The 14,667-nt window shown below is 38.9% G+C and overlaps 1 protein-coding gene across 1 annotated transcript in view; it reads right to left on the minus strand.

The window, feature by feature from the left end:
* Positions 1 to 3,547: 3,547 nt before the first annotated feature.
* Positions 3,548 to 14,667, minus strand: part of LOC145890716 (IgGFc-binding protein-like) — a 31,058-nt gene continuing 19,938 nt past the window's right edge. The window contains exons 40-63 of the mRNA XM_082981857.1: positions 14,367 to 14,531; positions 13,595 to 13,905; positions 13,175 to 13,300; positions 12,835 to 12,926; positions 12,425 to 12,566; positions 12,035 to 12,285; positions 11,539 to 11,709; positions 11,005 to 11,171; positions 10,554 to 10,707; positions 9,931 to 10,100; positions 9,691 to 9,803; positions 9,268 to 9,416; positions 8,893 to 8,990; positions 8,347 to 8,503; positions 7,859 to 7,980; positions 7,480 to 7,644; positions 6,930 to 7,213; positions 6,534 to 6,656; positions 6,105 to 6,199; positions 5,664 to 5,802; positions 5,323 to 5,448; positions 4,867 to 5,016; positions 4,286 to 4,433; positions 3,548 to 3,965 (exon numbers count right to left, since the gene is read on the minus strand). Coding sequence (XP_082837983.1) covers positions 3,830 to 3,965; positions 4,286 to 4,433; positions 4,867 to 5,016; positions 5,323 to 5,448; positions 5,664 to 5,802; positions 6,105 to 6,199; positions 6,534 to 6,656; positions 6,930 to 7,213; positions 7,480 to 7,644; positions 7,859 to 7,980; positions 8,347 to 8,503; positions 8,893 to 8,990; positions 9,268 to 9,416; positions 9,691 to 9,803; positions 9,931 to 10,100; positions 10,554 to 10,707; positions 11,005 to 11,171; positions 11,539 to 11,709; positions 12,035 to 12,285; positions 12,425 to 12,566; positions 12,835 to 12,926; positions 13,175 to 13,300; positions 13,595 to 13,905; positions 14,367 to 14,531 — 3,754 coding nt within the window. The 3' untranslated portion in view covers positions 3,548 to 3,829. The remainder of the gene's footprint in view (positions 3,966 to 4,285; positions 4,434 to 4,866; positions 5,017 to 5,322; positions 5,449 to 5,663; positions 5,803 to 6,104; positions 6,200 to 6,533; positions 6,657 to 6,929; positions 7,214 to 7,479; positions 7,645 to 7,858; positions 7,981 to 8,346; positions 8,504 to 8,892; positions 8,991 to 9,267; positions 9,417 to 9,690; positions 9,804 to 9,930; positions 10,101 to 10,553; positions 10,708 to 11,004; positions 11,172 to 11,538; positions 11,710 to 12,034; positions 12,286 to 12,424; positions 12,567 to 12,834; positions 12,927 to 13,174; positions 13,301 to 13,594; positions 13,906 to 14,366; positions 14,532 to 14,667) is intronic.

Raw genomic sequence — 14,667 nt, forward strand, 5'->3', positions numbered from 1 at the left:
TACCAACTCCATGGCACCACCTCGTGGCATAGATTGATATGACGCACACACAGATTACAAGTATATCAGTAAACTTGATTCGAGCGGTTCAAGGCAATGCGGCAGGATTTAGCGGCAACGAAGTCAACGTTTGTTCGCCCAGAAAAGTTTGAACAAACACAGCTCTTTGGCGCCCACTGCCTACGAATAAAAATCGTTTGCAAAAACCAATGTAAATGTTGCTTGAATTTAAAGATGCGTCACACATCCTCAGTGTGTAAACATCAACGGATGAGCGGAAAGTTGTCAGAAATTGATATAAGTAATATCAATACTGAAAAAAACTAGACACAATTAATTTAAGATTATTGCGTAGTAAATGCGAGCAAGATTTCTCGTTTTCTTTTTTGGGGGATCAGTTGTGAATTGGAAAGTTTAAAACCTGGTGTTGTGATTGCCAGGTGGCGTTAAATGTGAAAAACCTCGCTCTCGGAACAACGCGGGTTGGCAAATCATATTGGCAAATTTGGCAAATAATCTGCTTTCAAGTGCATTCCACCATAGATTTTGCTGAGTCATTGGCTGAAATGCTGAGTCATTGGCTGACTGTGTTCACAACATTAAAGTGTTGGAGGCAGTTGGATTCGGTTTCACTCAAGCAGGGAAAAATCGCATCGAATCCAAAACAAGGGGAAAAGTTTACCTTTTAGCTTCAAATTGAGGGAAGACTGTGAAAAAGAATCATTTCATGAACAGTTGAGCGACTGCATCATCGATGTTCCACAATGCAGCATTCTAGTGTTATTGTGACGTCACAACTTTGCTTAACATGTCTCTGTGTCAAATTACTTGGCATTTGAGATTGGTGACCTATCGTTTTGCTCAAGCGCATTAAATATAAGTTCAAATTTGTTGTGTGACCTCATAATATTGGTGATGCTGTGCCTCTAGTTCATGTTACAAGAGTTACTGTTCTGGATGAATATATCGGCTTCACACATGGATTATAAAACCAGCAGATCCTGTCGATTATGTGTTCGGCAATCTTGTTTTTTCAAGTTCGTTTATGATTTTTTTGTTTCATGATTAATGGTGTGTTGAAAAGGTCAATACATGAATGCAATCCAACAAACCAACAGTTAATTGCCAGAAAACCAAGTTCATGCTCTTCTCCAGATGTAAAAAATTAAACAACAAGTCATTTCACCTGAAAATCAATGGCATCGCGCTTGAACAGGTGGAGACAGCTAAATATCTTGGCATAGAGTTCGATAGCCAACTTTTATGGGGTCCGCACATTAGCATGGTCTGTAAAAAAATAGCTAAAAGCATCGCTATCATGTAAAAGCATAAGCACCACATAGGCCAAGACACACTACGAACTGTGTATCATGCGCTAATACACTCTCGCTTAATATATGGTCTTCTAGCATGGGGTTTTGCTAGTCCATCACTGATACATCCTCTAGCTTTTCAACCTTTTCACAGACTGTCCTCACTTTTTTGTGGCACGAAAGTTTTATCCGCACAACTAGCCAAGCATTAACATTTTTTAATTTTTAAACCTCAAATTAAGGAAAAACGAATAATAACAGACAAGAAATAACAAAATATTTTGAAAACGTTTTGAAAAAAGGAGCATACATCGACATTTATTTATTCAAAATGTTTAATCAAATCAATGACTATCCTCCTGCTGAATACTTGTCGCTATTTCAGTCCAATTTGGGACAATGTCTTGCTCCAATGCTCCGCTCATTAAGTCATGTAGTGTCCCACCAAGAAGGCAACTCCTCAGATTGGCCTTGTCGTGTGCGGGTTACAGACGTGAATTTTTATAATTACAACTTCCGTAAGCAGTGTTTCTGCCCTCTCTGCAAGACGAAGATGTACAAAGATTGCAGAGTAAGTGTCGCGTCTGACCCTAGACTGTTTTTCTTGGTCGACGCTGTCGGGTTAGTTTAATTGGCGTGTTTTTGAAACTGGCTTTACTGCTGCAGAATACGCGGTTGACAGTCTGCTCACTTTTTTAATAATGATTCCGTTACCACTGTGCAGTAATTCACACATCACATTTACACTATGACGTCACAATATAACGTAACTTGACGTGTAACCACGTAATTTGTGACAGTAGAATCTAAAAACATTTGCAAGCAATTTAATTGTGTAGCGGGTGAACATTACTCTGCGCTAAATACTGAGTCATCAACGCAGAAATATGTGCGAATGCGCACTAGCTTTGTGACATTAAACCGCAATAATAGGGGATTATCTCATGTGAGTTGCGATTATGACGCACGAATAATAACAGTTGGCGTTATAGAAAAGTGTGGATAGTTGTGATTGTCTCAACTTTCCAACTTCTGCCACATTTGCTAAAATGAACCATAATATTAATAACAAGAAACAGACGAGCTACAAGATACCAACAAGGTTGGACACATACGTGGCTGCACGAGCTTACATCATTGCATCAAGTAATTTGCACACAACATACCCAAAGAGAATGAGTGTCTATTTGTTAACATACGAGCAATTGTGATTGATTGTCATGTTAGTTAAAGTATTTAGTTTTATTATTCACCAACATATTTTACATTAAGTCACGTGTTAAAGGGTGCAAGGAACATATTCCGAACCTTTGTTTAGTGGGTTCCGTCTGGAGGGAATGACGTCGGTTTCCCACAGGAGATACCACTTGATACGGCATTCCATAACAGTCAGTGGCGTTAAGTTTAATGCAGTTGCAAGCATGTTGATGTGGAGTAGTGATCAGGTGTTCGAATGAAGGCAGGAAGATATTACTAAAAAACGGTTGTTGTGTATTACGTCATGTTTAAAACCGGGGGTTTCTAGTTTAAGTGTAGAGTGGGTGCGTATTCCCCTGTTTTGCAAGAACACTCGTGTTTAAATGAATGGTTACATAGCGACGTTGGATTAGCTTATTGCTTGACATACGAACGACTGCTTCTATGCTTGTTGCAAAATGTGTATCTAATGAATATCTAAAACATGGGATGAACCTCCCCTACGTGAATGTTTCAAACTTAAAATGCAAATATTGACATAAATCGAGTTTAACTAAAAACGTTGTTGAGGTTAAGGGACACCGTCCGAGGTGTCAATATGGCACTACAGGGATTTGGACGGCAGCTTTCCAGTAATATGGATAAAAGACAGTCAGTTACGTGAACAAACCTTTCTGTGACGTTGTTTCAACGACGCCCTATTTGATCAGTTGTAAAACATATGTCTCCAAATCATTATGTGGTTGCAGGCGGTGATAGTGCTGTGTACGCCCTGAAGTTGAAGGTCAGCTGTTGTTGTGAATAACAAACGTCTGTTCTGGCATGCTGGTATCACTGTATGGTGCCAAGTGTTCTATAACTAAATGTGAGAAGAACTGAACATTGTTTTCAAACTTGGCCATTGTTTGTCGTAAGCTATTGTTTGTGAAGGAAAGCCAAAGCTAATATGCTACGCATGCCGAAACAAACGTTTCAAACACCACTGTGTTCAAGATCACACACCTAACCAGTAAGCTGCTGTGCTGTAACCACGTTCGTACACTTCGATAAACGCTTTATTCCGGGGCCAATCAAAACGATCATATACGATACAAACCTCTTTCTTAAACAGAGCAAACTATTTTTACCTCACAGACAATCAGCAACAAAATGGAACAGAAAATCAATGTGACGCGAAATATAACACAGATAAATATGTACAAATGTCCTCAGAGGGATAATGCACTGAATACGGAATCTCATAGCAAGTGCAAAGCAGCGATGGAGCAACGCGACCAATAAAATCTTTGTCAACATCTATCCTAGGGATCAATTTCCACTCAGAAAACCGGATCGAGACAAAGGAAACGGACTTGGAAGTCTCCGCATCGCCTTCCGTCAGGTTGATGTTTATTAATACATATAAGCCCCTCCTCAGCACTTATCGTTACGTTGTTACCAGACATGGTTGACGGCCTGCAAGAAAAATTCCTAGTTTAAAATAGGCTTTTGCGTTGTACAGTGAGTGTAAACACTGTTTTAATCAAATCGTCCTCCAGTATTTTTTTCTAGAATGGTTTGACGAATGAATTTGTGACATCTAAAATGCCGCTGATTATTGTTTCTAGATTTATAAGGGAAGTCCCAAGAGGAACAACTGATACTCCTGTACATCAAGTTGTGTACGACACGTATTAAGTGTAAGTTTATGGATCATGAATCATAATACTCTTAAAAAAACACTCCATGCAGTCCTCTGATTGGATCATGTATATAGTCGAGATTCAACCACCAACCTTCCATCCGCCATTCGCGATTCTATAGCAACTGGATTAGCGCATAGGAGATGTGGATATTCGCGACGAAGTTGGACGAATGTCTCCTCGTCTCCCAAGCCACCGGGATCGTCTCTGTCCAACCATGGTGTCCATTGTGATCCGCACACTTCAAATACAAGTCGACATGTTTTTCTAAGTACAGTCTGGCTTCTGTGAGATACTTACACAATAAGCGGCTGACATGCACCTATACTTTAACTGTTCTAAAGCTAATAATTGAGAATCATTTAATTGTTGCTCTGTTGGTCATAAATTTACTATAGATTTTACACGGTTCGTTAACAACAACAAACGTTATTAAACAGCCAGTCACTAATAAATCTCATTTAAATAGGACTAATTATCCTAGTAGACTTTTTCATCACATATTGAATAGGGCAAAAAAGTTGGTAATCGACGATACCACAAAGTTTTATCAATTAAGACTGTAAACGGCATCGTCTGTGTCCAAATCAAATAGAATGCATATATGTTTTAGCAATTCAGGCTTAATGTTTAGTTTCTTAGTGCTTTATGAAAATGTCACACTTTACACTTACTTGATGATATGGTCGCGCCGTTCGCGTTATTTTGTACAAGAACCATATACTTTTCCAGTTTCATCATCCACTCTCTAATCGCCCTCTCTCGCCAAGTGGAGTATCGTTGCTCCTCAGTTTGGCCGTCCTCGCAAAAAATGTCCACAGAGGCTAACAAAAAGTTGCGGTAAATAAAAATGTTGCAGACAACGCCTAAGCATGTAGGAAATCATACTAAAACATTTTAAACAAAATTTTGCTATTTGAGCCTGCAGTAAACTGCTTTCTACAAAAAAAAGCATATAAATTAACTCATATGTTGCACTCATAGTCATGTCTTGCTTGGCTATTTAGCTGTGAATTAAGTCACAGCGATGAGACATAGTACATCGAAACAGTGCCCATGCCTACAGCCCACAAAAAAACATTATTGACAGAGTTGCTTGGAGAAAGTTATGTGTTAGGTTTGCTGCATACCTTCCGGTAAGTTGCACGTTTTGTCGTCATCGCTCATGGTGTAACCGTTCGGACAATTGCACACTGTCGTGTTGCCTTCCATCTCACAAGTATGACTGCAACCCCCGTTGTTGTACTCGCATTCATCTGCAAGGCAGTAAAAAGTTACTTGTCAAGTTGTAAAGGGTTTTGTTGGTTGCAGTAAATATGGCTACGTGCGCCAAAAGGTGTTCATTGCAGTAATTGGCCTACTTTTTTCAGTGTGTAAATTAATATAGTTTGCCTTTACGCCGCATTGAGCTTTACATATACGTTTTTTTTACGATATCCAATAAAGCAGAAACCGTAGAAAGAATTGTCACCTATCCAATGACATCCGTGCACGTCATCTCTGATTCCGCAATACTGGTCGTCGTAACAAGACGATGACGAACAAGTTAGAATACCCATGATGCAATCGCACATTTTTGAACACGAATTAATGTAACCAGTGCCGTTCGCCTGCAATGAAAGACCAGTTCATCCACAACGTTAACCACTTTTCCGCAGGCATCACCAAAACAATTTGAATTGCGGAGTTGGTTATATTGTGGTCATTTGACAGTTTAGGATGCGTGCAATTTGTTGCAGTTAAGTTTAGCATTCTTGTGGTAGAAATGTTCATATCCTATATCGGCAAATTTGTGCATTTTGATCTATGGAAAAGACTTCTCCAATAAAACAAGCCTTCGCTGCAATTTTGCCTTTACTTTGATGTCAAATCAAGGGAAAAATGGGAGAAGACAGTATTGATTACTGCTTACCGGTATGTAAATATCGCCTGGTGCCAGACATCCACATTCTTGCATAGGAATACATTCCTTTCCATCTCTCACGTAACCATCGATACACTGACAACCTGTATGTCACAAAACCAATTACAAGTACTGAACAGATACGATGAGTACATAGAGATTGAAAGTGCTTGGCGTCCGTTTTAGTGTTTAGTTATGTGATGGTGGTTGGCGTATTAGAAAATTTTCTGTTTGAATGATGTGTGACATTTCCAAGGCAGCAGTCTCAGCCGTTTTGTCACAAACGGCAACATGACACATCAACACGGAAAATACGCCTTTTCAGGCTCTTTAATCCCCATGCAACTCTACTTGGTTTGTACGAACATTTACAAACCAGCTAACCGTTATTACACTACAACACATTCAAATAAAGAACAGAAATAGGAGACACAGCACCTTCTACACATTCCTCGCCAAGCAGGGTGATTGCCTGACACGAGGTGGCGCCACGGTCCGAGCACATCGGCTGACATTGAGACATGCAGTTGTTGTAGAAACTGTGCGCGGGACAGTCAAGCACTGCGCACATGAAAGTAAGGTAATGTGGATACCCAAAGGGGTGAATTCCACACCCATGGCTACACACTCTGTAGCGAATTTCATATTGCTTCGCACAGTATGATCTCATTTTGTTGTTACTCAATGAGGTTTGGAAGTTAATGCAAACACTACTCTACAAGACATAACGCGCAGTAAGGCTTAATTGCTGTTTCAAATAAAGCCTTAAACTGGCGTTACGCCACGACATACGCATGCAACGAACATTATCTACTCTCATTTAACAACATGCACCTCTATCTTCAACGTCATTTCGCCACTTGACAACGTCACCGCTTTCTTCGCGGCAATCTTGGGCGTACGCCTCCATAACACGGTTCTCTTCCGTAGAATCTAAATCACTCGCGCAAGAATCGAATACGCAGTCATTGTAAGCTTGGTGGGGGTCAACATGTTGGTGGCAATCTTCAAACGGTCCCTCTCGATCGAGCAAAATATTGCAGCGGGTCCTGGCAGTCGCTAAATCGTCATGCGTCGGACACGGTGGCGGCTCTAGGCCCTTGACGCGGTCATGGCACCTATAGGTTACCAAAATGATGTTTGACATAGTTTAAACATTGGTAAGACAAAAAACTGTAAAGTGCAATGGTGAAGCCTGGGAGACAGGCACAATTTACGCAGTACGCAATTTTCTGCAACCAACACTTTAGCTACAGCCAATTCAGCTCCATCACTTCGCCTAAATCCTTTTCTTTAGGTAACTTTGTGCTAAAATTGTTTTTACCCATGAGCGAATCGATCATTAAATTTCAAGTGACCTCTCAAACGATTGATCGTCACCTACCCGGTGTTATTGTGATCTGTGACTTTCCAATCATTGAAGAAAGATGCCACGTCGTCACTGATGGTCCCATCTTGCAACACGAAATCATTCAGTGGAAGATCGTCGAAATCTCCACATAAACCTTCCACCTTGCTGTGCAGTTGTCTCCAAGCGTCGATACGCAGACTTTAAAAGTTATTCAGGTTTTAATAATTTTGGATTCAAGGTCAATTAAATGACTTTAAGGCCAAGACAGCATTGGAGATTGTTATGTTGCTCATAATAAAGTCACGTTTACCATCAGGCAAATAACAAACATACCAGATTAACTTTGGTCCAAAGAACAGAAAAAAATACACACCATCTTCTAATATATCATATTGAATTAGTTGTTACTTACACTCTGTGCCCATTCCAGCGTATTACCAAACCGAAGTCAAATGCAGCTACCAGGTACTCGCCAACGTGAGTTATAGCGACGCCATGCAGAGATGTTCCTGCTATCACCAGTAAGCCATCGATCTGCAAATACACACAACCTTGCATCCTGCGACAAACCGCATGGCTGAATCATACAAAAAATTTCAGTTTTGAAACGATTTGTCCAATCAAATAGTTTTTAAACAATTACCCAATCATCTTCTTGTAACGCATTAATTTTTTTCTTAGATTTTTTATGATGATTGCATAGTTTCACTTATAAAAGATCACTGTAAGAACATTTTAGACTTTCGCTGAAAATACAAGCACAGTGGTGCTGAAAGAACTTTAGAAGGATACCAAGGTAAAGTGTAACGCGTCGAATAAATAGTTTTTATTTGAAAGACTTCTTTAGAAAGGATAAACAAATACAAACAACACCATTTTTTCGAAATGGTAACAACTCACCCTCACTACAACGCCCGGTTTCATCACAAGTTCATGTCGTCCTCCGTCGTAAATGACCTTTATTTCCGTGATGGTGGATCTATGAGCGTGCGTGTCCATACGTTGTTGCATAACAACAACACTAAATGGCTCCACATCTTTCGCGTTTAGAATTGACCTGAAATGTTGTCAAAATACGGCGTATGGAAGAAATTCAAGACACTTTATCATATCATTTGCAGAATGTATCGATGCATGAGGGTGGTTCATAATAAAAAGATACATTTGTGCCTTTTTACAAAAAAAAAGATTACAAAGAAAAAACAGACAAAAAAAAAATCTTTAGAAATTACATTGAAATGAGTTTCACAATAAAAAGCAGAAAAAGGATGAATGATAAACAATTAAACAAGAGTAAAAGTTAAATATTGTTCTCGAACAAAGCACAGCTTAGTTTTCAGGGAGAAAGAAGAAGTAAGTTTTGCCAACCCACTCCTATTGCCACTCTGGTTTATTTTTATGATATATGGAGCTGCAAAGATGTATCAAAATATTTGAAAACCTTACCTGACCATCGTGTAGGCACAAGTTGTTTGTGCGCGATACGAGGTGTCGTCAAACGTTCTGTACCGAAGCCCGTTCACTACTTTGCATGAAACACGTCTCTGAAAAATTCATTCGAAAAATTTTATTGCAAAGAAATTTTATTTCTGCGTCATATGTGTTTGGTACAAAAAAATTAAAGATAAATAAATAATTTAAATATATTTATAAATAATAAATAAATTTGTGAAGCAACGAATTTGCATTGTTATTTTGAGAAAAATGTTGGATAACATAACATTATGACAAATATCATTATAACGTCATTGTCTGTGCGTAAAATGAGCAACAAACAGATGCGTTCCTGACAAATGTTCCTAAATTTTCAGCAAAACTTGCCCGTGGTTTTCGGACGCATGTGTAATTTCCAGTCCGCACGAGGGCGCAAATTTCGCTTTCCAAACATCCGGTCGTGTTTTCGCATCTTATCTTTCCATCTCCATAGCAAGTGCAAGTATGCTCGCATCCATCCGGAGTGTACGACTCGCCTGAGAGAAAATGCGTTTTAAACGGGAGACTGCAGTTTGAACACATTTTGTATTGTCGAAAAGTATTAAAGACTTTCAAATCACATCGAACAATGTGATGTGGCGCTACTTAATTAGAGTAAAATCTTTTCCTGAAGGTGTCAAAAAAGTCACAAAAGGTTATTTCAAACAGAAATTATCAAATAAATTACATCTACTCAAGGCTTGGTTGCGCAATTCTATGACTCATGGGGAGGCGACCCATTTAGAAATTTAGAACAAGCTGTTCACATACCGTATGACCACATACGACCATTAGCTTGGCACCCGCAAGCCTCGACTGGCATACATTCTCCATCCTTCAGTACGTAACCGTCGTTGCAAGCGCAATATTCCGCAAAAGTGCAGCTGAAAAAGTATTTCAGTCAATCTAAACCCATACTAAATTGAGGTAAAACAGAACAACATACTGCTATACTGAGGAACCTAAATACTTTCATGTATTTATCAAGGACTTAAATAAATAAGTGCTCACTCGTCATCATCTACATCTGGGATGTTGCCGCAAGTCGGAGGACATGCGGGTCCGCAACCTTGGTAGTGGGTGTTTGGAGGACACAGGTCATAGGTGGTATTGAGATTCTGGCGCCAATCGCAGATTTGAATTCCTCCACTTAAACATTCGTAGGAGAACGAGTCCAGAGTCTGTGGTATTAAAAGTAATCCTTTAAATTCGCAGATAATTCACCACTCGTATTGGATTTTCTTGGTTATAAATAACGAGGATGTGTTGCTTGGGATTTGTTAAAGAAACAAAGCGAAGCCTGCGCGATTTAAGTTTTTTAGTCACGTTTGTTACTAGCCTGTTAAAATAAAAATGAAAATGGGAAGACACCTTTTTTGTTTTGCATGGCCATTTTAAATTTATGTTTTTTTGCCTTCTTACCAATCTCACATCATTTGTGATGTAAAAATATGTTGCATAAAACACACAGATATTCCCATACTTTTTGCAACAAAACACTAGCGTATTCACTGTTTATGAGCACATTGCTCTTGTGATCATGCTACAAGGGAGACACACGTGTTTCATTAAAATTAATTTTTTGCTTAGAAAATCCAACTCCCACATTACTAAATGAACAAAACTAAAATTACTTGTTGGAGAACAAGGTTAGCCCCGCTGGTGTCGCACAAATCCTGTACACATTGTTCCTCATAACGTCTAGTCACTGAGGTCCTAAGGACGGTGTTGCATGGACCCAGAGGACCGTGAATGTCGCTGATCACCGCGCACTGATCGGTCTGACGCCTGTAATGGACACAAATGTAGCGAAAATGTGAGAATAAAGCAGTTTGGGAATATTCTGCTCACTCTTGTAAACACCCAAAATAAACGAAAATTCATTTGTATTTTAGGAGAATGACACACTTAGCACCGCAGAGGTAAAACAACGTATTTTTCATCACGTTTTAAAGACCTAAGCACTTATTGAAAAACCATGAAGCTTGTTAAGTGAATTATAACAATTACCACTATTCAAAAGTTACAATAGATACATACATACACCTTACAATTGTTCTTTGCCTAAACTTATGATGTACTTACCACATGGTCAGTTGATCGTCAGTGCAAATGTTGTGCACAATTGGTGTATCGCAATCCTTGGTCCTGTAGCTGGCAGCAAACGCTTCCACATCGGTGGTAATGTTTTTGCCTATCGTGCTCATATCGTCACTGGGGTCACCATTAAAGTTTCCGCAAATCCCGTGAATCTAAGAGTACGTTATATTGGTTGATAAAATTCTTTTTTCTACAATTCTAAATGTGAAGCACACTCCGTTTCAGCTTTTTACAGTAAATCAATATTTTGCTTTGGTGAATCTACAAACGCCTTAACCGATGTAGGGACATTATTTGACTTTGATGACGTATCGAAAAATACATTTGTTGCACATTTTAACATTTCAAAACGTTCCGTGTACAAAATCACAACACAGTTCTACAAAGGTTGGCGTCATTTATTTTGCGATTTGACTAATTCGAATGGACCTTTGCAGGTTATTTTTATTCCTGTAAACCGCAGTACTTTCAACAAATGCGCTTATGTGCACCAAAAGCAGTAAATTTTCAAATTCTTACCAGCCCAAAATACGTGACGGGAAGTTTCAGGAGCAGCTGAACACCATCGAACTCCACACGGTGACCTTTGCTCGTTACCACGACAACAAAACGACCTCTATGACGTGCTACCATCCTCTGGTTCATGTTGTTTACCTCCTTCCACTTTTTGTCATACACAACTCCATTCACCTAAACAACAACAAATGTCAAACGTTAATTTCAAAATAACAAAACATTTTTTACTCTTTTTATGAGATATAAAAACTTACAGTCGAATAATAGTTTTTAAATAGAGAACTACTTTCTTTTCATTCATAGTTGAAATTATTAGCACAAAAAGTTGCTCTGTAAAATTCAGATATTTAAGCAGGGTTTCAAACGAAGACCCATCAGTGTTACTTTGGAACCGTAATTAAAGCGCTATATTAGGTAAGCAAAATTTGGGGCAAGTTGTCAGTCTACATATAGATATTCCAAAAATTAATTAAGAACAAAAATTAAATACTTCACTCACAGTGATCTGAACTGAATCCCCGACTCTTTTCAAAACAACCGTTTCGTTGAAACCAGCAAAAGTAATGGTAACCGTTGAGATTTTTGTAAGAGTATCGTTTGCTCCTCGCACTGTTTCCACGATCACTCCACCTGCGTCACCAGCTCTAGCTGAAGCAGCGAGTATGTATGAACATGGGGTTTTCAGGTCATATGATCGTTTGTCGAAAGTCCGGATGTGTCCATTTCCCCACATTTTGCATGTTTCTTTGCCTGCGAACAAAAAACGGCAACTGACACAAAGTTACTTCTAACGCTAAACGACAATTTAGAAGAGTGGCAAATATTGAAAAAGGAAATATATCTTTCAGTGACATTAATCGATAAGAATTCTTGACACATTTCTACTCACGCAAAGGCAAGCAATCTAAATGTCCATTTCTGTTGGCTCTGCACTCTCTATCGTCACCGCACGTCACATCTGTGCACGTAACCACTGTTTCACTACAGGTACAACGTGATTTACATCCGTCAGTCATAAACCTTTCGCTATCCTGAGAGACAAAGGTGTTTTTTACACAAACCAATAAATAACCTTTTGTTATGACTACTTTGTGTTAATATTTATCATTAGAACATGCATTGTAGGACAGACCTAACATGTCAGTTTTCACGCAGTAAATATTTTTAAATTTACATATTTTGAATTGCACTGTTACCACGTGTGTGCATATGAAACTGCCATCATTAAACAGTCGATAGCACATCTTTTCTAGGTGCATTAAACACAACAGCTTCTAAATATGATAACATGTAACCAACCAGGTAATATTTTCCTTCGTACATGCAACCGCAGTGATTGAGCTTCACAAATCGATCCCCAGACAGAACGTATCCAACATTGGCTTCACAACCTACGAATCAATAATACGACATTTGTTCAGACTACTTTGAACTGTTTGAAACCACGAGTCGTTTTTCAACAACAAGGCGTGGCCCTGTTAAATAGGATGACGCACTGATGTGCAACTACTGACTAAGATATCACTTTAGTAATAACGAACAATAACTTGTAAGAGTATACATATATGAATACCTTCGCCAATTTATACAAATATTTAATGTAGATTTTTATGTGAAAACAATATCAAACAAATTTCACCTTCTACGCATTCGTTAGTTGTGTGGGGATTGCTCCGACATATTTCTCCGAACGGATCGTCGCATGTTGGTTGACATTGAGGCAAACAGGTCACAAAGTGACTGTGAGGTGGACATTCGGGGTTGGCTGGAACAATAGAGCATTATGTAGCTTTTAGTAACTTTTTTATCAATGTATTTCTCTTGTTGGTTTTTGTAAAAAGTGGTTGTGATGATAAACGCATTAAGCAAGCAACAGCGGTACCCGAGAGAAGATTTTAAACTTGGTCGGTTGAACGAGCATAAACAATGTGTGGTTACAGTGGATGGTATAAAATAAGCCCTTGCTGCACAGAAAAACGTTGCATCTAAGAGAAGATTAGATGCAAAGCAATTATTAGCACTCACAAGCAATATGCATTTTTTAGTTAGCAATACTTACTTATGTTGTCAACTGGCCTCCATTCTGGAACCTTAACAGTTGTGTTGCCGTCGTTTTCCTCCTCGTCCTCATCCAGACACGATGTTATGTAAGAAGAGATCAGTCGATCCTTCTGATCCGGAGCGCCACCGTAAGCACACTGGTCGTACACGCATGCTTGGAAAGCGGATTCAGCTTCTATAATCGACTGGCAATCCTTCATCGGACCATTGGGATCGATTATGATGTAACAAGCGTTTCTGTGGCTCTCCAGAATATCTTTATCAGTGCAGGGTGGAGGAACGATATCGGATTTTAGGCCTTCCGGACATCTAAACAAATACAGTCATTTTATTTTGCCGATAAAACTACAAAGGTAATGGTATGAAAGGTCCAGTTCAGAAAGATATTTCTTCACATAGAATCACACGTCTTCTGTATAATCGCAGCCTGTCGCACTATGAGGTACTATGGGCTTGGTGGTTACTGACGATATATAATCACACAAAATCAAACCAAAACCTACTTGTACAAACTACAAGTAGAATTTCAAATGGGATCTACCGTAGACATGAACATGCCTAATCATTGTGCCTTAAACAGAACGATACAAGAAATAGGTTCACACATATCGTATTGCTTTTTTATTCAACGCCTGCTTGCGGAAGTATATTTCTATTAATCGAATTATCCAGAAATAACAACTAAAGTTTTGAAGTAAGCAAATGCCATCTTATTGCGTTCAAAGTACAAGGAGAGATGTAATCACTCGTCTGGTTGTATTCCAGCTTACCCTTCTGCTCCATATCCTTCAATAATCCAAGAGTTGACGAATGAATTGATATTACTGATGATCGTCCCGTTAGGAGCCGTCAGATCATTTGAATTATTGTCGTCGAAATTACCGCATAATCCTTCTACCTGGTATCGCAATGGACTCCAAGCCGAAATTCGGAGTCTATATAAATTATATTTTAAAAACTGTTCGGTAAACGGAAAGCTCTTTAGATGTAGATTAGCTTTTTTTAAATGGTAAGGTTTTATCTTTCGTAAGAAAACATTGGGTCAGAAAATGCTGTACATTCAGATGCAGC

This window comes from Ascidia mentula, chromosome 2, assembly GCF_947561715.1.
Source record: "Ascidia mentula chromosome 2, kaAscMent1.1, whole genome shotgun sequence".
Taxonomy (NCBI): Eukaryota; Metazoa; Chordata; class Ascidiacea; order Phlebobranchia; family Ascidiidae; genus Ascidia; species Ascidia mentula.